Source organism: Panulirus ornatus, chromosome 31 (genome assembly GCF_036320965.1).
Source record: "Panulirus ornatus isolate Po-2019 chromosome 31, ASM3632096v1, whole genome shotgun sequence".
NCBI classification, from domain to species: Eukaryota; Metazoa; Arthropoda; class Malacostraca; order Decapoda; family Palinuridae; genus Panulirus; species Panulirus ornatus.
In genome coordinates, this window is record NC_092254.1 from 6,251,681 (window position 1) to 6,278,766 (window position 27,086).

General features: G+C 39.3%; 1 protein-coding gene and 1 long non-coding RNA gene across 3 annotated transcripts in view; both read left to right on the top strand.

Moving 5' to 3' along the window:
• Nucleotides 1–17: 17 nt before the first annotated feature.
• Nucleotides 18–12,827, top strand: LOC139758771 (uncharacterized). Of its 2 annotated transcripts, none has more exons than XM_071680553.1 (10): nt 18–175; nt 1,077–1,166; nt 2,139–2,209; nt 3,520–3,781; nt 5,033–5,190; nt 5,597–5,827; nt 6,042–6,227; nt 10,185–10,375; nt 10,730–10,834; nt 11,759–12,827. In XM_071680553.1, the coding sequence occupies exons 1-9, from the start codon at nt 115–117 to the stop codon at nt 10,821–10,823; spliced, it is 1,344 nt and encodes a 447-aa protein (XP_071536654.1). In that variant the 5' UTR covers nt 18–114; the 3' UTR covers nt 10,824–10,834; nt 11,759–12,827. The 2 variants fall into 2 exon arrangements, with proteins under 2 accessions (XP_071536654.1, XP_071536653.1); XM_071680552.1 differs by having other exon boundaries at nt 100–175; nt 1,062–1,166.
• Nucleotides 12,828–14,180: 1,353 nt separating this feature from the next.
• Nucleotides 14,181–27,086, top strand: part of LOC139758777 (uncharacterized) — a 52,897-nt gene continuing 39,991 nt past the window's right edge. The window contains exons 1-2 of the long non-coding RNA XR_011714918.1: nt 14,181–14,355; nt 23,370–23,547. This is a non-coding gene — a long non-coding RNA (uncharacterized lncRNA). The remainder of the gene's footprint in view (nt 14,356–23,369; nt 23,548–27,086) is intronic.

The following is a 27,086-nucleotide window of genomic DNA, read 5'->3' on the forward strand; positions in this document are numbered from 1 at the left end:
AAATTGAGTGTTTTTTTTATGTTGACATAGAATTTACAAAATCTCATGATTTAAAGAAATTATTTGAATTTTGATCTTTACTGCATAACCTGTTTATAATTACACATAGGTAACATGGCAATGAATGTTTTTATACCGTTTTCCCGGTTCATTGGATGTAATTTACGAAGGCAACGTAAGTTTTTGACATTGTTTCTCGTTTTTTGATGACTTAAGGTAATGGTAAAATTCAAGTTTAGGTAATACCAGTGATATAAGAAATGGATTTGGAACAAACTCATATCAATGGACTCCTCATAGTTAGAAGGGGTTGAATTGGGGAAACATGATTTTAAGCTTTATTTCTTATCTTACTATACATTTGTAGGGAGGCCTATGAAAATCAGGGAATACTTATTTTAGAAGTAAGTGAAACGTTCATATAAATCAAGGAAACGATCCCAGAGAGTTAATGAGTGTTCAGTTTTTCTCCAAACTTCTGAGTCTTAAGATATACTTGCATTCATTACACTGCAACAATTGTTTAAACTTCAGATGAATAGCGACAAGATGGAGCAGGAGAGAAAAATGGATAAAGGGGAAATGAGATGGAGAGAAGGGGGAGAGAGATGATGTCAGTGCATGATTACGTATATGAGCTGTTTTGGGGAGGAGTTATGTACTTGTGGAACCTCATGTCTTATGTATGTATCTCTGTGTATATGATTACTATTAATGTTTTAAGGGGAGGGTTTTACACTTGTAATATGTATGTGACTTGGTATGTTTGTACCATGTCTTTACTTTTATGTATGTAGGTATTTATGTATGTATAGTTGTTCTAACATGAAATTCATTTTGTAGGTGTATACATGTTGTGTGAAGAGGGAAGCTGAGATTATTATTTTCGAATTTATTTTTCCCCATGTGAATGAAACCTGGAAGGGTATGAGAAACATTTCATTAAGAGAAGTGTTGAAATGACTGAACAGGAAGTGAAAGGTATTTGAAACAAATCCTGTGAATGAAAAATGAGCTAGCACATATGGTGAAATCTTTTCAAATGTATTCATACAGTGCAGTAACTATTTTGACAGAATATCGTACATTCCTGTCTGCTGCATACCGTTGTGAAGAAGCATGGAACAGACGTTTGCAACACCCACTGATTCAGAACATAAAGCCTAGTGAGTACTTTTAATTTTAGGTATAAATCAGAAAAAATTGGTTATTTTATAAATCTTTTAGAAGAACAAATCATGTTCTAGTATGACCAGGGTTATTTAATAGGTATGATATTTCAACATACAATCCACATTCAATAAAATTATTTGAAGTTTATTGAAAAACTTTAAAAGCATTATTTTCAGAATTCATATGACAAGAATGGGAGATAGATCTCCCAAAAACAGCTTTCTTTGCTTTTCACTGATATTCTTGCAGTATCTAACTTTTGCATGCAAGATTATCTAATTGGAATCATTTATGCACAAAGTCCTCTAACGTAATTGACATGATATGTCATAATGTCATTTAGTCATCTTAAAACCTCAGAAAATATCTTTGTGCATACTCACACCATTTCTGATAATCAGTATTACCTTTAGTGATCCGTACCCATCACAGCTCACATCACTCAGTCACTCATTCTTTTTTCTTTTACTTTGTATCCTGAAATTGAAAGCCCAGCTTCCTTATCTGAATTGAAAGAATTTCAGCAATTGAAGATTTTTCTATAGTCCTTTCACCAGATTGGTCAAACAAACATCAAGAACCCTTTGATAGTGAACTTGTAATGTGAGAAGACTATTTCTTTCATAATAGATGAACTTTATTTAATAATTGTAAAATGATTAAGAAACGTGATGTACTTAAACGTACCCAGGGAGAAGTGAGAAAGTATAGCCATGTTTTGTGATGTGATTTTTGGTTGTTTTATTATTATTCATTGATATTCTTTCTTAAAAGAGATATAATTTTTCACTTAGTATTTAAGTATTTTAGATGTGCTTGGAAGACTGATCTGGCGAGAGAACTAGGGTGAAGTGTTTGTTTTACCTCTGATTAGGAAGCCATATAGTTGAAATATCATCTTTGTCAACTTTATCATTTCACAGATTTGTAGACTAGGATTATTCTGATTCATTTCCTTTCTTCAGATGATTATATGTTTGAAATGGACCAGAAGTACAGGCTTGAGGGAAAAGTCAATGCTATTGATGTTGATCTGGTAAGTATTACTAGTACTTTGATTCATGCATGTTCTGTACTGGTTTGTTTTTTATAACCACAGACAGACAGGACTCCAGCTTATACCCTTTAATCAGATTGGATGGATATCACTTCCACTGATCAAAACACCAACCATTCTATAGAGGCTTCACATATGATACACACAACATTTTCTCCACACCATGAATATCAACACAAAAGCAACAGACAAACTAAATGCCCTCAGAACACTTAACTGGCCCCAGAAATGGAAAGAGAAAGATCCCTCAACATCCTCTACAATCAATTCATCTACTCTATTTTACTATGCCTCCTCTGCCTGGTCAGATGTCCTTTTGTAAGCAAATATAACAAAGCTGCAAACCACACAAAATGGTGCACTCAGAAGAGTCACTGGCTGCCTAGCAACCATGAACATTCAGCTCGTTCACATTGAAACAGTCCCACTCAGTACAATTACACCTCATTATAGGCGGGACTCATTTCAATGCGCTCCTGCCCAAACTTCTACATGAGTAACCACCAATCCGAGAGTAGAAATGCAAAGCCTACCTCATCCTTACTGTTCAATAACTTCTCACACATACCCCCACCCCAAACAAAAATAGATAACAAAACACATACGGTACCCACTGAAGTAATCCAAAAAGCACTAAACAATTGGCCTCTGAACTCGGTCATAAACTCAGACCCTTCAGATATACATCCATTAGAAACCTCACTGCCTAGACAAACACAGTAACAGTCTTCACAAACAGTTTACAGAGAGTGTACTGATGGGGACCTTAGATGGGACTTTTACTTATAGATCAACTTTATGCTGCAGAAATTCCTTTGAAGCATGAACAGATGAGTACGTCAACACCAACTTTGCCATACTTGTCATGCGTTGAGGTTTTTTATTGTCTTTTTTCATTATGATTTTATTTGTATTTGGTTAGACAGGTTTTATCATACTTTATTAATTTTACAAGTCTTTAATAATTTCCATTTTTCTATGAGTATTTTTGCATATTTTGCCCCATGCATATGGAAATAGAGTTTATCATAAATGATTTAGTGATTTTTAATGAGTCATGAAGACTGTAGAATTTGGATGATATGCAATGCAGAGTTTATTCTGATACTTAGTAGCTTGACATCCATATATCTATATCTCTGATGCCCAATCCTTTTGTGGACTCCATAAGTGGCGAACTCCATTGCCACTTCTTAGCCCCTAATGTTTCACCCTGAACAGGTCACCTGCAGAGGGCTTTACATCACATACAAAATATGCAAATCTAATGAATTATATACCTTTTTCAGATAATTAACAAGATAGAGCCATCCAACGAAGGAAGTTTAGTTGATGAGGTTGAGGACTTGGTTCACCGACTTCGCCGTTCACCAGAGACTGTAAAAACACTACCTTCAACACCTCACTCTGTTTTACGTGTTCTCCTGGAAGCTGGACACACCCAAGTTCTTCTCAAAATTCTGTCAGATCCTCTTAATTATGGGGTTTTTCCAGATTATTATACATCCAACCTCCTTATGGATACCTTCCTAGAAAAGAAGGATTATACAGGTGTGTTATCATGCCAAGTAGAATATTAGATTAGAGAGAGACTCACAGTAGTGTAAAGGGTAGTTGGTAAAGTAAGAGTGTGGAAGGGATTGCAGGAGTGAATGGTAAAGTTACTGGAATGTTTGGAAGTGGAATTTAAGTTTATAATCACTAGATGGATAGAGGAATATAAGCATTAGTAATGGACCTCTGAAAGGATGATTGAGGAGAGTTTGAGATACTTTGCTGTGAAGAGTTATGTATAGTAAAATGTCACTAGTGGAGGCATTTTGGTAAGAATAATGACAAAATGGAATGTAAATATGTAAGTACAGGAGAGGAGCAAAGGTGAGTTGAAAAAAGTGGATGAAGCTTTTTCCTGTCATTTTAATGTATGGAGGAAGCAGACAGAACAATAAAATGAATATTTCTAATTTCCCTTTAGGGTAGGTTTATATCTTGAGCTTTAAGAATCTCTAAGATCCCTAAAGGTTAAAACCTGTAAGCCCCAGCCCTTTGGTGAGATAAATACATCTCATTCACTAACCATCCACAGAATATTTGTGCTCTACGTTTCAGTTTAGGTCAGCCCTTCTGCCAAAGAGTAACTCTCACTTGGCAGTGACATAGATCATCCAGCTGGCTGACAAGCTGGTTGCCTCACAATTCTTGAGATCCTCAGATGGATGTGGAGCTCTAACCATAACATACGATAGATAAATATCCTCTTTAGATTTGTTTAGGATGCAATAGATGCTGTTTATGTACCATGAATTATTAAGATGATTTGTTCTGTCATCAAATTTTTACACATTTATGTTTTTTTCTGTGTCTATAGTGGATTGTAATGTTTCTAACCCTGTTCCCCCTCTGCTTCTCTCTGAGACCTAGATGAGTTGTTATTTCTTCTCCATTGAAGGCTCTTAGCCTGTAAACCCCTTAGAAGATAGTAACTATCATTACAGTGATATCTGTATTTTAAGAATTTTGAGATGGGAAGCATCACCAGTATGTTGGCCCGGGACAATAACATCATCACTGAGTAAGAATGACTGACTGACTGACTGAAAGGTGGACCCAGACTGAGCTGTAGCCTGCTTCTACTGAATAGTTGATTGGTTGGCAAAGGCTGAGAGACATTTACCTCGTCAAAAGGCATGGGATTAGAGGTTCCTAACCCCTAGGAACCTTAGAGATTCTCAAAGTTCACAGGACACTGTTTTAGAGCAAAACAGTTTTTAATTTTTCAAAACATTCATTTTTCTTGATCAGCTGCTGCTCGAGTGGCATCATGTAATATGCTTCAAGAAGACTTTGGTCCAACGTTAACTCAGATGTTGACATTGGCTTCCTGCTTCTCATATATCAGCTCTGATGACAATCAACCCTGGGAAGATTACACTCCACAACTGGAAGAACCTGAGGAAGAGGTTAGATGTAGGATGTAGATATGTATAAGATGTTACTGTGTCTTTGATTTTATTATTTATTATTTATTTTGCTTTGTCACTGTCTCCCATGTTAGCAAGGTAGCGCAAGGAAACAGACGAAAGAATGGCCCAACCCACCCACACACACATGTACATACATACACATCCACACACGCAATATATGCATACCCATACATCTCAACGTATACATATATATACACACTCAGACATATACATATAATCTGCTTCTCATATCATGTGCTTGTAGTTTTGCTTCATATTTTCAGTCCATGTAAATCCTGTACAGTTCATAAAAAATATTTTCTGAACAACAATTCCTTATTCTGTCTGGAGGCAAATTTCTCATAGCATTATATCGTCTTCTGATTGGCATTTTGTCTTTCAGGTCAAAATACGTATACGATATCTCCGCAACCCATACTTTGATGATCATTTTGATTTGAAAGATCCATATCATATTGTTGGAAAAACATTAGCTTGGGTTTCTCCCTTGATTAGTGGAGTGATTGGTATAAGCTGCGAGATTCTGGGCTGGGCACTTTATAACAAATGGGCAGAACTAGAAGCTACGCTGAACCGTGCAAGTAAAAGAACAGAGGCAGTTGCTGCCTCAGTGGTAAGTATAAGAGGTGACTGATCAGAGACTAGACTGTAAGTGTTTGGTTAGCTTGCAGAGAACCAGATTCCATGAGTTTTGTTGATATTGAAATTTAACTTGAACAATAAAAAAGGAAAATGACATAGAAAAGAAACTGTAATTGTATTAACACCTCATAGGTAAAATGAAATATGATTTTGTATCTGAAGTTGATGCTTTTATATATTCTCAGGTCAGCAAAGTAAAAGACCTTCTTGCTGTTTGTGATGATGTTGAAACTCGAGAGAGAATTACGTCTGCCATCTCCAAGCTTGAGGCAGTTGACTCTAAGGTGGCTGAGCTTGACCTAGGATTATTGATTGCTGATGCAGTACAAAAGGCTGTTATCGAGAGTGAACAAAAATTCATTGAATCTCAGGTAGGAAAATATGATACAAGAATGACCAAAGATTTTATGCTTTGGATGCATGTTTTGAATTCTAAGGCATGAAGAAGTATAAACATTTTTTTTTTTTTTTTTTTTTTTTTATACTTTGTCGCTGTCTCCCGCGTTTGCGAGGTAGCGCAAGGAAACAGACGAAAGAAATGGCCCCCCCCCCATACACATGTACATACACACGTCCACACACGCAAATATACATACCTACACAGCTTTCCATGGTTTACCCCAGACGCTTCACATGCCTTGATTCAATCCACTGACAGCACGTCAACCCCTGTATACCACATGACTCCAATTCACTCTATTCCTTGCCCTCCTTTCACCCTCCTGCATGTTCAGGCCCCGATCACACAAAATCTTTTTCACTCCATCTTTCCACCTCCAATTTGGTCTCCCTCTTCTCCTCGTTCCCTCCACCTCCGACACATATATCCTCTTGGTCAATCTCTCCTCACTCATTCTCTCCATGTGCCCAAACCATTTCAAAACACCCTCTTCTGCTCTCTCAACCACGCTCTTTTTATTTCCACACATCTCTCTTACCCTTACGTTACTTACTCGATCAAACCACCTCACACCACACATTGTCCTCAAACATCTCATTTCCAGCACATCCATCCTCCTGCGCACATCTCTATCCATAGCCCACGCCTCGCAACCATACAACATTGTTGGAACCACTATTCCCTCAAACATACCCATTTTCGCTTTCCGAGATAATGTTCTCGACTTCCACACATTTTTCAAGGCTCCCAAAATTTTCGCCCCCTCCCCCACCCTATGATCCACTTCCGCTTCCATGGTTCCATCCGCTGACAGATCCACTCCCAGATATCTAAAACACTTCACTTCCTCCAGTTTTTCTCCATTCAAACTCACCTCCCAATTGACTTGACCCTCACCCCTACTGTACCTAATAAACATATAGTATTTTCTTAAGGACATTGGATTTTACTGTAAATCCAGTAAGAAAGCATCACCCTCTGTACAACAGGATAGCCATTAGACAACCTAACCTTGTCGTAATGGTTCTAACAAATTGAACCTCCTCATGCACCGACACCCCATTTGTACATATATTCTCCTTTTTGTACTTCCTTTATATATGGTTGTCCATGGTGCCTCTTAAACCCCTTCAATCTTTTAATGTTAATTCTCTTCATTTGCTCACACAGTGTTAGAACTCAGGTTGCTAAGGCTCATATATAACCCCCTTTAGTCAGCTTTTCTTTGGAGACATTAATGAGGCAATGACAGAGAGCCTATTACAGAAACCACAGGGAAAGGTCAGATGACAAATACAACACTTAAGACAAATAGTTTACTCAAGAAACTGAGACTGTAGGTATGTACATCAAAATTTACATATGTGTTATTGGTCATCTTATTTTGTAAAAAGGTTTGTTTGTGTTGAAATTGTCATCATAAAACTATGATAATGACCACAGTGTATCATAAAACTATGATAATGACCACAGTGTAACAGAAGCTATAAATATTAATTTTATATCTATGCTTACTAGATACCCAGGAGTAATATTGGAAAAGCACCCATCTGTTTTGTTGTGTCAATAATCCCTGTAAATTGATGATGTGCAGGTTATCATGAACTTAGGAAATAATCTATCTGAAAAGTTTTTCCACCTCATGCAGTACCTGAAAAGAATCTTGAACAGTTTGTCTATGAGCTTAAAGAGTCTCTTAATTTTTGTAGTCACTGCACAGGTATTTTACCAAGTGTGTGGCAGAACTCAGATAGTACAGGTACACCACTGAATTTCCGGCAACTGATGGTTCAGCACCTCCTTTAGTCCAGACAAAATTACGTGAGGGAACTTGAAACTACCACGGCTACTAGACTAGTTTACTGGGCAGCCACAGATGGCGTTGCGTGTAGGGCATGCTTATTTACATTCTTAACACTGCCCTTGTTGGTGGTGATACCACAATTCTGTGAGTTCCTTAGCTTATTTTGCTTGAATTCAATCCTATGGCTCTCATATGGCTTCTAAGACATATGAGAGTGTTAGTTGTGGTGTCAAACGTAAACACTAGTCCATATCGATCCAAGATAAAGTAGAACTATTGAAAAAATGGACCATAGTGTTTCGGTGTGTAAGCTGTGTGACATCTACAGTATTGGTTCATCAGCTGTTTATGATGTATAGAAGCAAAGGGAAATAATATTGAAATTCTATGCAGACAGCGATTCCAAGAAGCAAATGACGATTAGAAAAACTATGAAAGATGTTAAGAGTACTGAGCTTGATCGATGGTTTTGATAGCATTGGAGTGATGGAGTGGACTTGTCAGGTCGCATGATAATGGACCAGGCTAAGTTGTTCCTTAAAGAACTTAGATTCCAACATGAGCATGACTGTAGTGAAGGATGGTTTCAAAGACTCAAGAAGCGTCATGGAATTTCCATGAATGAACTGTGCAGAGAAAAGTGGTCTGCAAACCACAAAGGAGCTGCCGAGTATGTGGACGAAATTGCAAAACTCGTAGCTGACAAGCACCTTAGTCCTGAGCAGGTGTATAATGCTGAGGAGACTGCATTATTCTTTTGATGCACACCTGGAAAAGTACTAACAACAGAAGACAAAGAGGAGCCCATAGGATTCAAACAATCTAAGGACAGACTTACCATCTTAGGGTGCTCAAACATTTAATATTTGTTTGATTTAAGTATCTAGTAGTCCATGGCATACTTTAGACATATGGGAGATGTATAATTAGTGGGTTAGAGGTGTGTTGATGAATTATTATTACGTGACCATGGTTGGTCTGGCAAAATGGTTAATCCGGTAAGGCTTTGAAACCAACAGTGCCAGAAAATCAGTGGTGTAAATGTATTGGCCTGAAGGTTTGTGTACCTGTAACACGTCCACTAAATTACATGGTGCTGGCAGGCTGGGCATATTGATAGATTATCAGATATTTAACTTCTCTCCACTCGGAGATTAGTACCCTTTCTTGGAATAGGAAAAACAGTGACTGTTTCATTTCTTTTTAAGCATGCAGATATAATTCTTTATCCCATGGAGCTAGTTGCTGGAAGTGGCATACATTATTTTGAAGAGTCTAGGTGCTTGGAATGACTGGGACTATTTTGATTTTAGCATGTACTCTTTAAACTCTTTCTTGTTATGCAGAAGCTGGTTTCTGAGTTTGGAAGAGTTTATAAGAGAAGAAAATGTAGAGTTACTGTGAATAAAACAAGGTTATTAAGTTTAGCATGGGAGAGAAACAAGTTGGTTGGAAAGAGAGGTCACTATCTGTGAGGGCAAAGATGAGTATGTTTGATGATATAGTAGCTCCAATAGTGTTGTATGGATGTAAGGTTTGGATTCAAGGTAAAAAGTACAGAGGAGGATGGAGTGTTAGAATTGAAGTGTTTGTGTCAAGAGGATTGATTGATTGAGAAATGAAAGGGAAGGAAAGAGTTGTGTTGGTAAGAAGAGTATAGTTAAGAAAGTTGAGCATCCTGAAATAGTTGAACTTTTATAGAGGTTGAATAAGGAGAGGCTGACTGATTGGGCATATGTGTTAGAAGTGGAGGGAACAGGAAGGGGAAGACCAAGGATGAGAGAGAAAGATTGAGTGAAAGATGCTTTGAGTTATCAGGGACTTAACATGCAGGAGGGTATGAGGTATGCATGGGATAGAGCAAATTGTAGTGATGTGGTAGTCACTGGGCAATGAGCTGTCAGTGGGTAGAACTAGTTTATATAAGGTGGTCTGGGGAAACCCGAGATAGGTTTGTGAGGCTTGACTGTGGATAGAGGGTTCTCATTTCAGTACATTGTGGATGACAGCAAGTAGAACCATACCTTGTTTGTCCATGGCGCTAGCTTGCTATACAGTAAAAGGCAAATGAGCATGAATATTTTTTTCTTGTGTTCACACTGTTTTACTTTTTTCCATCCTTAGGAGGCCAGGTACATTTGCTGGGAGAAAACAAGAGAAGAAGAATTCCAGCACCAGTTGGACACGTATAGAAAGCAGAAGTTGTTGAAGGAAATAGAGAGTAAGAAGGAAGATTTGGCTAAAAGGGAAGAAGTCATCTTCTTTTTCGACAACAGGGAAAAATTGGAGATGTTATTACCTGATAAGAAACGAAAGTAAGATTGGAGGGTTTTTCATATTTCAGGAGATGGAATAAGTCACTGTAGATTATGATGATAATTATTTTTCCTTTTCCTTGTGGATTGCACACACTAATAATTGAATAATTTTCTTCCCTTCTTCCTAATTTCTTTAAAAACAAGGATATCTATGAAGAGTAAAGGTTTCTTGAGTAAGCTTACATATAGGGTTAAATAGATGAAGAAAAGGAAGAAGTCTTAGAAAAAACATGGTCCTGTAGAAGAGTTAAAACTAGAAAATGGAAAATGATCTTTGAATGATAGACTTGAAAATATTTCGTTAGTGAAGTACTTTATTTCTGAATTTAATGATACTGATATTACCCTCAGGTACTACCCTAAGAGGAGATCACTCATATACAAGAAAAAGCAACCACGCCAGCTGGATGAGGGGTACATTCCTCCAGAAGTTATTCGACGTTAAGCATTCAGCAGGTAATGTCTTATAAGAATCCCCAAGCTTGCTGGTCATTTTATGTTATAATGTTGTTATTTCTAAAAATTGGTATTTGTGATCTAATTTTAGTTTCCATTAACCAGCTGTTGAAATTTTTTGGGTTAGAGATACAATAATCATCCTTACTAATCACCATCCTCACTACATCAGGACCTCACTCCATCACCCTTCTGTGGCTGTATCATGTTTTCTCACAGTTACAGCACCTCCCTTTTGCCCTAGCATTTCTTGCTCAGGCATTTCATTTCCAACACAGGAAGAGAAAGGAAGAGAAAATTGGGCATCAGAAGAAATTTCCTTAGTTGCTCCTTTCTTTGATGTCTTTTGAAAAGTAAAGATTCAAGTGGGCAGAATTTCCAGCTTTGCACTTTTCTCCCCTTTATCACTTATGACATGCAGGAGATACATGGGCAGTATTCTTTCTCCCTTATCTCCAGAGATGAATAACAAGAAGTGGTGACATTAATTTCCTTATTAATTGTGAAATAGAGCTCTGTCACTGGGAATGTGATACAGCCACAGGAGGGTGATGGAGTGAGAGGTCTTGATTTAGCAAGGATGGTGAATAGTGAGGATGGTAATTGTATCTTTGCCCTCAAAATTTGAAAACAGTTGGTTATTAGAAACTAAAATTAGATCAGATACCAGATTTTAGAAATGACATTCCCATAACATAACATGACAAAGAAATTGCAGCTGTATATGAACTGATATCTATGAAATATCCAGAAAGCCAAATGAAATACTGTGGTAGTAATTTCAACATGAAGTGTAATAAGTTTGTAATGATATTTGTAAGATATCCAAAATTATATGGAAAATATGTATCGAATAAATTTTTTTTATTCTTACGATGAAATGATGCCTTTGATAGCTAACTTTTTCTTTTTTCTTTTTTACAGGTAAGATTGTACCAAATCAGAAGAGTTTTATGGAATCATCTTTATTCTGTCTTGTCTTTGAGAGCTGATGGACTGAACTGTGCTTGCTGTAAAATGCTTTGTTCTTGTACATTTTGTTAAGATTTAACAGCTGGGTCACCATTGAAGTGGACGCACTTGTTGCAGAAGCTTCTAACTTCAAATCTTACTTTGAATTACTTTAATTGCAGCAGTGCTACAGATTGTTTTTTCTTTCATAGGATTTATGTTTAGAAAATATATTTCCGAAAAGATTTATATTAATAAAGTTTTATTGGGTTATTGTATTAAAAGTGTCCACCTCACTTTGTACCCCTGATGAAGACAAAAGAAATATTGCATTATTTGAAAGTTTTGTGAGTAGTTTTCAAAACAACAAAATTTTACTACTTTTGCACCCTGTAACGCTTGTCAAGTAAGCAAATGTATGATTTATGTCCTTCTGTATCAGTGAAGTATGAGGAAAATTATATCCTGCAGAAAACAAAACATTACAGTGTATTTAATTTGCCTGAAAGGGTTTACAACCTCTGTTTATATTTGTAGGATTTACTTTCTTGTGTTGAAATGGACTAATTTATGAACATCATTTGTCCCCATTTGTTATTGGCTGGGTTATCTTCTCAAGAACATGATGGTTGATTAATGTGGGTTCCCAAGAGTTGCTTAATTCTTGTAGTGTACCCTTGAAAGGCTGTCTGGGAATCCTATGTATGATGTATTTCCTGCAGGATCAACTTTGTTGAAGAAACAATGCATTAAGCCAGTTAATAAGTCTTATCAAAAACCCAAGAATTACTAATTGTGGAAGCTAGAATGCCGGTGTTTCCCTCATATTACATTTAGATCATAATGGGTATTTTTATTTGATGTGTCAAATTTTCTGTTATGTACTCATATTTCCTGTTGCATTAGATCTATTGTTTTGAAAATATTCATTTATGTTGCATACAGAAAATCACAATAAACACATGACTTCATAGATGCAGAAACACCACTTATGTCTTGCATGCACAGTATGATAACTTATGAATACAATAGAAGGCAAATGTGATGGTTTTTATTACAGTACATTACCAGTGTATGGCTTGTTTTTTTTATGGTAGTGAATTTCTTTTCATTAATGAAGGATAGGTTCTTCAGCTACATTAAAATATTCTATCTATATATCTGACATCTATTCCTAACCGGAACTCCCTCATGGGGGTGATCATGGCAATAGAAACCCCATAACTAGTGAACCCTGGTGCTGCTTTTTAGCATTTAGTGCTTCATCCTTAACAGGCCACTGGCAAAGGGCAGCTCAAGGGGAGTGTTTGCAGAGGCCTATGTTCCTGCAGACTAATGCCTAATACTCCTGCCTAATGTTTCTACATAATGATGAGAATGAATGACCTGTGTGAGTTAAGTGTTGGAAAGTGATATAGATGACAAGTAGAGATTCTATGCTTGTGGATGGAATGCCAGTAGTTCACATGTCGATGAGGCAGAAAGAATAGATAGCTACTTGGGTCAGAGGAATGCAACTTGACAACCACTGAAGTGCTGGCTCACTATGCAGCTGTCACAAACCCTCCTCGTACCCAGGCGGGTAGTCCTGGTAATATATGCATCCCTGGTTGGTAGCTGCATACCGACTTTACCTACGACAGTAAAGTATTATTATTGCATAAGAAACATGATCTCATGACACATCATTATATTAATTATGCACTCAACGAAAAGCCCTCTTAGGCATTAGAAATTCCTTGCATCGTACAATACATGAGACCAGTCTGTGAAAAAGAAAACACGATCATTAAGTTCTTCGTGAATCAAAGAACATTTGTGCACACTTGGTAAAGACGTACTTTATGCAACAGTATCCCCTTTGTTCCCTTTAAAGGATTTGTGTTCCAAGGCCTATCGCCGAACATATATGTAAAAAAAAAAAAAAATTATTCTTACTGAAATAGGTATTGCAAAATAATTCCCATGAAACTATGCACGCTGACATAACTCATAGTAAGGTAGCAGAAGGTCGTATGAACTACTTATAAGACTCTTGCCACAAGTGAGTGCAGAGTGATACTCGGTTCAGCTCGATTTGTTAAAAACCAGTTTTCTCATTTTTTTGATTGATATAATTTGTTGTGGTGAACCAATATAGAATGGAGTACATATAAAGGAATGTTATTCTGAGAATTGGTTAGCCTTAGCACCAAACTGGTCATAAAAAATATCACCATAAACTGGTGACAAACAGTACAATTAATCACTAGAGCACAACGTTCATACATAAGATAAGGAAGAAATAACAGTCGTCCTCAATTGTGGACTCCACTATCAGCGCCATCTGTTGATTGAAAGGCTTACTGTACAGAGATGCACGTCGGTGACATACTTGGTGCACTTACCGTTCCGCATTGATATTTTTCAACTGCACCAGGAGACCAGACAAAAATGTGTTGTGCTCAAAAGATTTACTTATGAAACCACCTGAATATCGTGTGCGGAAGTGTGGAAACGTTTAAGTGAAATAAGCTAAGATGAAAAGAAGGAGTTCATGTTGAAAGAAAAGTCGGAGTCGGGGGTAATCCGTAAGTATCACTTCCACTATTGGTAACCGTGAGATCTAGCTAGCCGTCTGTTGAATATGGTTATCATTTTTCTGTAATTCAAGTTGTATTCAGTTGAACAGTTGGACCATAGCCACATCCGTGTATATACCTTAAACAAAGGAGATCAGGAGTTACAGTGTCAGTGATCTGAGGTCAGACCATATACATCAGTAGACTGGTCCAAAAATACTAACAACTGGAGGTTTGTTAACTTTTACCTTAGAAATGTGGACGTTACTGATTTTCATTATTCTCTTATTCTGTTGAAAGTTTACTGGACCTCACGGCGTTCCAGTTCAAGTTTGTATTATACCACCACTTCTGGTTGGTTATTCTGGTGTCATACTGCAAGGTAGATGGAAGTTTACTTTACTTCCGCATGGAAAGTATCTTGGAATATTGAGTTATTTTGTCCAATGATGTTAGTTTAGTGTTTAGAGATACTAACAGAAGCTGAGCATGATTCAGAGCTTTGTATGTCACTGAATGATAAAGAATAAGGCGATGGTCAATACGGTTATGTAAATGATTGTAATTTTTGAGTTTATAATTGTAAAAGAAACTAGAACACTTGTGAAAATGTAACAGAACTTGTGAAAACCTCACCTAACCTCCCATGGTAGCCGAAGTGTATAGTCGAAATACACCAGTATTAAATTGGTGTACTGCTGGGGATTGCATGGAATATCTACTTGTGGAAAAGTAGGGCGGCTTTTGTGTTTGCTGACATGCATTGGGTATATTTCGACTAGAATATTAAAACACAGATAATGTAGAGTCTTGAGGAAGTTAGGTAAGGTTTTCATATGTTCTTTTGATTATTTTTTGAGGGTATTACTTTTACATTAATCAATCCTACAAATTTCTTTGGTATTTATATCACTGCTATCGCCTTATTTTTTTAATATCCTTAAATTGAAATAGTATGCTTCAAATCATGCGTGCAACTTTTATTGTATATTTTAAACTCTACAATAGTTAGCACGGCAGAACCAGATCACTCATTTATTTTTTTTTTTCACTTTCGATGCCAAGGTAAACTTTTACATCTTGTTATTGGTGGGGTAGGAGTTCTAATCACTTTGATTTTCTGTTCTTGAAAATCTTCCATATGTTAGGTCAGGCGAAGTTCGATTAGGTTGCTATTATTTGAGGGGTATTTTTCACCATTACCAATCTAATAAGATTTACAGAAAATCCTTTTGGAGGTTATTGGATGAATCTCCTGTAGTAGGAATGAAGTAGAGTGCCTGTGTAGCTGAACAACACCGCACTGGTATGTCACCGGGCTTGAGGTCAGTGAGAACAAGGATAGGCGACTGGCTGGATTTGTATTACAATTACGTTTTGCCTTTGTAATCTATGTTCAATGAATCTTTCAGGTAGACTTTCCATACAACGTAGGTAGTTTGATGGGCAGGTTGGGCTTGGTAGAGTTTGGTTTGTCTAGAATCCATGGAAATCGGCTGAACCTAGCCAGGAGTCGAGTATAAGGATTGAACTTAAATTCATTAATGTCTTTTAGGCATTAGAGCATCACCTAAGGTCATTGAACTTTATTTGAATACTGGAGGAAGGCACCTATACTGCTGTGCGTTTAGTTGTTTTCCCTTGATTTCATGGACGTAGCCTCGCTAGATTTTTTAAACATGCAAAATATGAATAACACTGTACTCTAAATTTTGTTTGTCATTGCTCTTACTCACACATCTGTCCTCTGCTTCTAAGACCTGTTGAAGCATATTGGGTAATGTGATATATTTCACTGGTCATGTCAGCTCTCCTTATGGGATTTGGGTGAGGCAAAGTGGCTTCTGTGCGAAATATTGGTTTTATATATATATATATATATGTATATATATATATATATATATATATATATATATATATATATATATATATATATATACATTACATTAGGGATCATATAACGTTACCATATGAAACACCTGATTATTGTGATTTAGATCTGAAGGCAGTATTTTTCACGTGTGAGGACTGATTCGGTTAGACAAACGAAATTACTGTTAAGCCTTACGGTCTAAAACTGGGGAGGTGGTAGAAGAAGGGGAAGTACTTTATGTATTTTATACCCTAATGGACGGACAAGATTTGATGTCTGTGGATGGAGGATTAGGGCAGGAGCGTTGAACAGATGAATTTTGGGGGAGGAACGGGCTGTCCAATTCTTTCATAATTCAAGACCACCTCATATACCAGCCATATCTGACACCCCTAAGCTCTTGGTCACGCATTCTGTCATGCGATAGTACCACTTGATGTGTTTCTGTCTTGTGGTGGTACGCATTGATTTGTGTCAGCCTTGTAGTAGTACTGCTTGACAGGTATGTCTTTCGAACGTACCATGTGTAATGCATCAGAACGCACGAACGATAAATAAATTTATCAACACTCCATTCTGGCATTCGTGTATTTACGGTCCATTCCCGTATTTACTCATATTCGTTGGAAGCTTGATGATATTGATATTTCGACCCTGCTCGTAGTTTATTCAAGCAATATTAATGGACCTCTGTGGTGTAACATTTAGTGTTGCCGACCTTGAGGCATTCACGGGTATAGGTTTGAATCCTGGTATATATATATATATATATATATATATATATATATATATATATATATATATATATATATACATAATGAGATGGCCTTTGTTAAGGGCATTCAGTTGCCCGTGTCGTCTTGTCTAACAAACAAAAAATATTTGTATGCTCTGTAATTTGTAGCAGTCGTCATTTCAAGAATATGATGTTTATGTTGCAAGAAACGTTGTTTAAAGCAAGAAGAATTGTATGAAGTATTGGGTGGGTGTGGTAAGACCCTAGGCGTGCTTGTAGACCCTGCGGTAAATAAATAATTGATAAAGGTCAGTAGGGTCGGCTGGCACAGCAGTATTGTCACCGCGCACAACAACACCGCTGCCACGGACTGTTATTAATGCTGCCCTGCTATTGAATTTCTTCTGCATTCCATTTGATTTAGCAGCGGGAGGGTACGTTTGGAAAATCTCTCTTGCATTCTTGCCACGAAAGAAACTGTTCCATTGATTACGGCCGGTTAACTAACTACCTACGGTAATAATGTCCTAAGGTTGAACTGCGACAGTGTTCGTGGTGGGAGCCAATAAGGAAGATTATGTTCATCATTCATAGGTATTTCTGGTGAAAATGGCAGCTTACCAGGAAATCAGACTGTAAAGAGATATTTACATTGATTGTGATAAGTACTGAGTTACAGTTATTGAAATGTTCCGTCAGTTTGTTCTTAGTTGCAGTTTATTCACTTTAGAGCATATAATATCAAGTGAATTTAATCGTTGGCGCTCCAGTTAAGTATAGTAAATTGGAATATATACAGCCTGTAGGCTGTTCAGATAAACACCTTATTGAAACTTTTGGCAGTGTTCGAGCAGCTTCTTCCCTCGTTTCCCGTGAATCAGCGGTGCGGGAATTCTTACTGTTATTGTTGTATATTATGTGGCTCATGCTGACCTTCACTGTGCCTTAGAAATGTTAAGATAAATCATGAAAAAGAAATATATGAGTTTGGGATATAACTTGCATGAGTGAGCATGTCCGGTGGATGTTTGACTGTGCATGCCCAGCTTACATTGAGCTGTGCATGCCTAGCATACATTAAACTGCTTGAGTAGCATATATTGGACTGCATGACCGGCGTTCATTGGCTTGTTCCTGACTGATATACATACGACTAGTGTACACTTGAGTACATAGCTAGTTTACAAATAGGGCTGTATGAGAAGTACGTTTGACTGCTTGAGCGGTATACAGGTGAAGGATTCTGCATATGTCTCATATTTCATTTTCGTAGGTGATTTTTTTTCCATGTTTGCAGTGGGAACCTTTATTAAGGGAACGTCATAATTATCTCGCCCTTGGAAAGAACAAACATATTGCTAGCTTGCATAACTGTCTGGTTTCTGTCTCACAAAGAACAAAAATATTGGTAACCTACGTATCATTGTTTTCGTAGCAATTATAACTGGTGTTCTTCCTTTTGTGTCTGGTCTGATGATTTTGATTTTTTTTTTTTTTACCCTCATACCATATTCACTTTTACTGTTTCCTGACGTTGGCACTTACGAAGCAGATTTTATGAACGTGTGTGAGAAATGTAGTGCTGAATAGAATCGTACATTCCACCACAGTTGCTCATGACGTGGTTCCCGAGGCTTAGGGAATTTTGCAGTCAAGGAAATTTAATATTTTGCAGGTGGTCTGGGAAACGTTAGGCATCTGTGAACACAAAACATCGTAGTTGATAGGCCCAACATTGGTCTTCTCGTAATGTGAAATATTGTAAACCTTACATATCTATCTTGATCAGGAGTATGTATAACCAGATAAGTTGGGAGAAACCTGTGGGGTGATGTGTTTTCGTTCTCCTCTGAGCTGTTCCATGCTCTCTCGGCTGTTTTTGAGAAATTTGGTTGATAAGTACTACTGCAACCCAGAGATCTGGAGAAAGCAGAGGATCTCAGCAGAATTGTGTGTGCATATTTTTTTCCATATGTATTTGTACATGTATTTACACAGGTATGTACGTATTCTTGAATCTCAAAAACATTTGTAAACGGTGATAGTTTTCTGTAGCCAGGCAGATTGGTGGCAAACATTGCTCACTCACTTTCGAACAGAGAGCTGTGAAATGAATGTCGTTGGCAGTGGATGGCCACCGACATGAGAACTATACTGTTGGTCCGTCACTAATCCGCTCCGTATTTTAATTCCCGTTTGATCATGAAATTTATTCCTGTTGCAGGTTTTTTGGGCCAGCCTGATGAAAAGTTTTGATAAACGCGGTTAATTGCTCCAGTGTGCTTTGATGGCAATGATATATATATATATATATATATATATATATATATATATATATATATATATATATATATATATATATATATATATATATACTCATAAGACTTGATAATCGTGTGTCTGTGTATGTGAAAAAATGATAATGATAGTATTAATGATACTATTTATGGTAATTGATAGTGGACTTAATGAATTAGCTTCAACCAAAGACTGGGAAGAATCAGAGGAAATATATGCAGTGTGGACACTAGGGTTTTGAAAAAATAAGGGAGGGAAGTCTTTGCATTGATATTGAGGTCGCTGTCAGCCGATAATTATTCATGATGTTCACAGTGGTTGTCATGGGTATGTTCTTTTTGTTGTCTAAACGAGCTCTGATGGGTTCGATGCCATTGAGGTGCAGAACGACAAAGCCAGGGCGAGGGATCTCGGGTGGCAAGAGGTGACTGTGGCGATGAGGGTGCAGTATCTTATTGCCAAACTGTTGGATGAGGGCTAGGATATGGGTGTGGGCAAGCTAGGAGGACCAGTGTGTTAAGCACCTCCTGATGTTTGGTAAGGTGGATCGTGGAGGATCTTGTATGCATTCAGTAGTTCCAAAAGTACGATATCGGATCGTTAGAATCCACTCCAAGCATGAGATAGTAGAATTAATGCGGCAAAATGAGATATAACCCGTTCGCATGGAAAGTACAGTTCATATTCGGTGTACGTAAAATGTACTGTCACATGACAGTAACACATATAACAGCTTAGGATCCCGGGCCATTTGGTGTTTAAAAGATTTTTTTCATCATTAGTAAGCGGATTATCCTTAGTACTCTGTGACTTACATCCAAATGATATGAATAGAGTATCGTGATCACACAGGACTGGGTATTGAAGAACCAGGGTAATGGTGGCAGGGAAGGTTGGACAACACTACTGGATACTGAAGAACCAGGATAGTGGTGGCAGGGAACGTTGGACGACACTAGTGGGTAGAGAGGACGTAGTGTAGTGGTGGCAGGGGTCGTGGTTTGGACACCTTCTCCCGGACCTTCCTGCCTGCCATTCGAGGCAGGCAGGCGCTCCGGACCCTATTTATCGCGAGGGCTTAACACGAGCGCCAGAGTGGCCTGCACTCTGTGTCGCCTTTATGGCAAAATTCCGTTGAAGGTGGAGGGCCTTCCCTGGGTGGGGGTGCCCTGTTGGGAGGGGAAGTGTGGGGGATGGGCTCCCTGAGCAGGGTGGCTTGGTTCGGCGAGGGAGACGGGAGGGGAGGGGGAGTTCCATTAGATCTTGCCAGAGTGGCTGTCGTCGATCTGATGATAATAATGATAATGATGATAATTATTATTTTTATTGTTATTATTATTATCTTTATAATTTTTCTACCTCAAGTTGCTGTCACCAGCATAAAGAAGGACCAGTCACGTCATGACCCTCTCCTCAACATGTTGTTTTATTGATTAGAGTGCGAGGCGTTGTGGTTAGAAGTAGCGCTTTGTGACAGAAATTCAAACAGCAACGGACCACTGGGTCTTTTCGAAGCTGTTTGTGATTGTGGAAAGAGATCAGAAACTCGGAGAACAGTGTTGTAAGAGGGAGAATGTGTATAGATGTTTTAATGAGAATGCCAGTAAATGTTACATGTAAATAAGGCGGCGCAAATAGTGTCAGTTGGGGATTTGAAACGAAATATTTTTCAAGACCATTCATAAATATAATCTACTTCTGTGATCGGTTTATCGTTCATTATGTCAACAGATCTGTTGAAGATCAACTGCCTAATTCGAAGTAAAACAATTACGCTCTAATTTGTGTTCAGTACTGCGAACGAAATCAGACAGGCATCATTTTAAGTAGCTTTTCAGATCGGGGTTATCAAAAAGCTTTTGATAATTTGGAATACCTGTATAAAATCACCTCTTGAAGTCGTTCAGTATAGGTTTATTTCCCAGCTTTGTATCATGTGGAAATTTTAATATCTTACAACGTATATCATTAATAATGTCATTTTATAACATGAGAAAAGAGAACCAGTTCCAAAACTGATCTCGCTTATTACCTCAAACCAATGTTGAGGCTCTGCTATTAAGTAGTGCCCTTTATAGCCACCGAAGTACAACTCCATCTATACACTCTCTCTTTATATGGATCACCAAAGATCGTTTTTATTATGGCTATCATTCAGTCAAGAATGGCTAACAAGTAACATTAACCCCCATTAATGGCGACGTTAGTGCTGAGAATGAATATGGTATCGAACCCTCTTACCATGTAAATTGCAGTACGGTGTCTGTCCCTCTTATTAAATCTGTGGAGCTGGTCGTAAAAGAGAGATGCTTTAACTTGAAATTCATTCCGTACAATATTGATCTGATCATGGAAATTTCAGGTGACACGGAACAGTGCAAACACCTACACCAGGAACTGTTCGTCGCGCCATCCACGCCGATATTTGAAGGGAATCAATAGGTTGTAATAATGGCAGTCCCCCCAAAACAGGATTGGATTAAAGGCTTTATTGGCTTTACAAGTGGATGAATTAAAGTTATATAGGAGTAGGGGGGGAGGGAGCGCGTCGGTTGCGGCTTTGGCATATTGTCGGCGGGCGTCACCTATCTAGGTTTTCGTTGTTTCCTGTTTTTCGTTGTCTTTCTCATCTTGTTTTATTAAGCTTTGTGCCTCCAGGCAGTGGCGTATCTAGGGTATGGCAGGTGCCCTGGGCGCCACTTGAAGGGGAGCGCCACTCAACAGGTTTGTTTTTTTGACACATGCTATCCCATTGACATTCTTAACGGTTTGGTTTTGTGAAATAGAAAAAGAAACGCTTACTTTTCAACTATAGTAATATTTTGCTATCAGTTGCATTACCGCTTCTACGTTACAAATTTTGATCAAATAGGTCTTTAAGTCTTTAAAGAGTTTATGTAAATTTAAGTTTGGCCTAACTCTTCAACAGTTTATAATTACACTGTGTATATTTTTATATACATCCACTGTATGTACATTTTTAATCAAGCCAGAGGCGCAATTTCAGTGCTTGCCATAGGCGCTATTTCCCCTAGAGACGCTCCTGCCTCCAGGCCTTTTATCAGGTTTTGATCTGCATGTCTTTAATCATATTCCAGACTTTGTTCAGGTTTTGTTACATGTCATGTTGTCAAAACATCGTCCAGGCCTTTGTTTGCTTTTGTTCTTTCAGGCTTTTGTTTGGTTGCACGTGCCTGTTTGTACGGTATGTGGAAGAGTTTTACTCTCATGCAGTCCCGTTTCTTGAACTGCTTTGCATATAATAGGACGACTGTGTCATTAGATGGGTCTTGCGCATAGCGCTCACCGCAAGTATATCTAGGGAATATTATAAAGAGTCGTGGGAGTTATACGTATTCTTGAGTGTTACGTGTACTCTGGAGAGGTTGTGGTTATGGGGTGAATGCCAGTAGCCTCCGTACATATATGAGGCAGAGATGAAGCATCAGATTGATAATTGTTTTTTTTGCTTGCACATCTGTGTATTTCCCTACTTGTAATTACCAGTTTGCACAGCATGAAGAGAAAATTTATAGTTCATCTTGCAGCTTTCTTATATATATATATATATATATATATATATATATATATATATATATATATATATATATATATATATACTACTCGCATTTACAGTTTCATCGCTTGTCAGTCCTTTTCTCTGTTAGTCTGTACATCTCCCGCTTTAGGGACTTTTCGCCAAATCCCCGTGTATTCCATTCTGAAATTTGACAAACGAATTGAATTAGGCGGGTACGTGGAACAGTTGGTTTCACTTTATGATTCCGTCTGCCAGTAATAGTTTTATAGAGGAGTGGGAAGGGGTCTGACCCCCACTCACTTGTACCCAGAAATGACGGCTTTATTATTATTATATATATATATATATATATATATATATATATATATATATATATATATATATATATATATAATATATATAGGAAAGTTTTGTTAAAGAAAAAGTGTTTTGAAACCCCCCAAAAATCAGTTGTTTATAATAATGTGTAGTTCTAGGGTTGAATTTAACCCTAGGAACATGTTTGAGTTGGTTACCCCCTTTTTAAGTCGTTTTCTTTTGTAATTTTCTCCTATTAATTCCCACATGTTTTGTAGGCTGGCGAAGGAAAACGAGAATGGGAACGCAGGGGACCCCATGACAAAATGAGGAAATGTAGACGACAATGGAGGAAAAAAAGTGGCCATAACGCAGGGCTGATGAAGCACCAGTCATGAAGATAAGCGAGAGCGAAGGGACAGATCAAAGGAAGGATGGCAGAAACGGACTTAGCCGGTGAGTGTGGGGTGATACTAGGCTAATAGGCAATGCAATAACACACTCGGTTTATGTTGGGTATACTATATTCTTTTGGGTATATCATATGCTGGGTAGGTTGTAGTATGTCATGCTAGGTATATTAAGTAACGCTTTTTATAATCCATAACCTACGCTGTTTTTCTGGGTAATGCCAAACATCATCTGTTGATTTTAGGCAACTCCTGGTCTTGTTGGTATTCATAAACATCTATTATTCTCGGTAGTCCCTAGTGCATCTTTAGTAATCCTTAGATTTTATTGTGTTTTTCTTGTTTAATCTTCACTTTTCCTGCTCTGATTGAGTCATAGCGTACGCTGTTCTTTGCTCCCAGACTTATCCCGGGTTTCTTCGTAAGAACCGAACGTGTACTGTTGTTCTTCGTTATCCCTAAGACACTCCTGTTTGTAGTAATCCTCAGCATCGTAGAATTTTCTCCCGCTTGGCAATCCAGTGATTTGGAGTGCGCTCATGGAGCTGGTGGTTCTTTGTGCGTGGTGGTGGTTTGTGTAAGTTGTTGGTATTATCTGGCAGTGGAGGGAGGCGGGTGACGACGGGCGGCCGGCCGGCTGGCCTCACACTGCTGAAGGTCAGGAGTGTGTATGTTTACCCTCCTGTCTCCGGGACCCTTTCCCCCGCTCGCTGCCTGCGCTTCTGGCTTAACCTGGCTCTGTTTACCATGGCTCGTCTCTCTCTCTCTCTCTCTCTCTCTCTCTCTCTCTCTCTCTCTCTCTCTCTCTCTCTCTCTCTCTCTTCCTTCCCATCTCCCTTCCTCTCCCTCCCTCTCTCTCTCCCTTCTCTTCCTTCCCACCTGCCTTCCTCTCCCTCCCCCCCCCTCTCTCTCTCTCCCTTCTCTTCCTTCCCACCTCCCTCCCTCTTCCTGTCGCTCTCCCTCTCTCCCTTCCAGGTTTTTGCCTCGACTTTTGTCACAGTGTATTTACCTTGTAAATTAACTTTGCATCCTTAAGAGTGTTATGTATTATTCAGTGTGAAGACCGGGCTGCCTCAGTGGATGACTGGATGCTCGACTGGCTGCTTAATTGTTTGCTCGCCTGATTAGATGACTGGCTGGTTGACTGGTAGGGTGGTGGGTTTGATGACTGGCTGGTTGACTGGTAGGGTGATGGGGTTTGATGACTGGCTGGTTGACTGGTAGGTTTATTGGGTGGGTGACTGGTGGTGGGTTTATTGGTTGGGTGACAGGTATAGTGGACTGGTTGACTGGTGACTGATGAGCGGGTGGCCAAAAAAAAAAAAAAAAAAAGGAGCTGATTGACACACTGGTAGTGTGTATCTTGTCCAGGACAAAGGGGCGTATGTCACAGTGACACTAGTCCACTTACTATCCCCAAGGTTCCTCCACTGGTAACGCTGTCGTGGCCACCGTAATTACAAACGCTACCCGTTAGGTCGGCAAACCCTTGTTATTATTCATAAATATCGACTGATCTTGAGCCCGGCGCACTGAGCTAGTGAGGAGGAATGTGCCAGTGGCTGCCTCAGTATAGCGGTAACCCTTGCTTGAGCGACCACCTGTGGTGGACGTGGGTGGTTACCTTTGTATACCGCTACGCTGAGTTAACCCCTTGAGCACGACAGTGCATCCCTTGAGAACGACGGTACGACCCTCGAACACGACGGTACGACCCTCGAACACGACGGCACGACCCTCGAACACGACGGTACGACCCTTGGACACAGTGGCACGACCATTGAGCACGACGGACGGTACGACCCATGCGTATGGTGTCTTGACTTGTAACCCGACCCTTAAAAGAGTATCGTCCGGCCGTATATTAACGATTGCCCCCTCAAAATTCTCTCGGTTCTCCTCACTGCCTCACACCAGTGGCAGGTGTCGATGCCAGAGTCTGTTGTCGGACTGGAGGGAGGATACGTTCAGTGGCTCACCAGGGGAACCACAGTTGTGGGTGGGGGTGGGAGGGGCTGTGTTTTCTGAGGTTTCTTGTCGTTAGTATCATGCAAATCCTCTCACCTGGTCGAGAGGACGGGGGCCATCGTGTGTCTAAGAGGAAGGCGTGAGCGAGGAGGAAAGGGAGGAGACGAGATTACTTCACAAGTGAGGCACGATTTGTCGAGGCCAATTCCTGGGCGAGAAAGTCCCCAATTATCGTGAGGGTTGTGGATGCCTGTTGGCTGCTGTCGGGGCGACCTTGATGCTCCTCCCAGGCGTGTTGTGCACCCCCTTTTGTTGTCGTGGCTAAGTGGGGTGTTTGCCACCCGTGCACGGGTGGCAAACACCCCACTCCACGGCGACGGGGCAAGACACCACAATAGAGGTGGCCAAGGTCACCACCCTCCATGATAACCAGGAGTTTTCTGTCGGCCGTATCCTTGAACACATAACCGATGTAGCTCAGGCTCCATATTTATGACCCAAACTCGCCATGCCGCCGACCTCAACAAATTCATTAGTTTATAACAAAATTTCCATTCAGGATCCAGATTAGCGAGGGCTTGTATACAGCGGGAAAATATTGTTGTGTGTTTAATATTCACATCAAACATTTTCAGAGGCTGTGACCCGGAAGTTAAGGCTGACCCGTTTATTGTGTTCGCTCAGGATGTTCAACGTTATGAGCCGCCGGGGAAGAACAAAGCCAGACATGTTCAAAAGTGAACACATTATATATGCTTATTACTGCATTCGAGTTACCATTTGCTCTCTACGCGGAGTGATAGAGTTTTAATGTCTGGATCGTAAGTGGAATGTTTGATCATGAAATACACATCGAGACGATGTGTATACTCAGGATCAGAGGAGGGAGGGAGAGGGAGGGATGGTTCATAGCCTTAGTTGTATGACTATATTTATATATCATTATGTCAGATCGTACGAGTGTGAGAAATGATTGTGTCTCCTATCACGAGAGAGTCATGCTTCATGTTAATGCGTCGTCGAGATGGTAACTGTTATAAGAGATGTTGAAGTTACCAGTTTCTTTCCGTAGAGTATCTGTCAACACTGCCCACAGACCAGCCAGACCAGCTGGACCTTCCTATCAAGATTTCTTTCGCCTTCTTCTTCCTCTGGTCTGCACAGAGCCTTCTCTCCATCAGCGCCTCTCTTGGCTTCCATCCCCACCTTGTGGTCCTACATCACCTCTGTATGTTCTTCCCAGCCATCATTTCTGTTCGTTCTTCCCAGCCATCACCTCTGTATGGCTGTATGTTCGTATGATTGTATGGAGCAATAGATTTTTTTTCTGATCGTACAGCCTCGCAGCTTTCAGTCTTACCCCTGAAGTTATACATACTGGTTCCTGGCGGTAAGAAATGGCACGTTTCTGGTTGAGCTGGGCTCCAAGAGCTTATCTTTAAGAATGCCAGGATCCCCTAAGCCACCTTCCGACGTCACCCGTTTTACTGCATCACCACCTCGTACTTCCTCCTCATAGTCGACGCTGATTACCTTGACGCGAGGACGCCACTGGCAGACGTTTTCGTATCCCTTGAGGTGTGTGTGTGTGTCAGCCACCCGTCTGTCCCTCAGTAT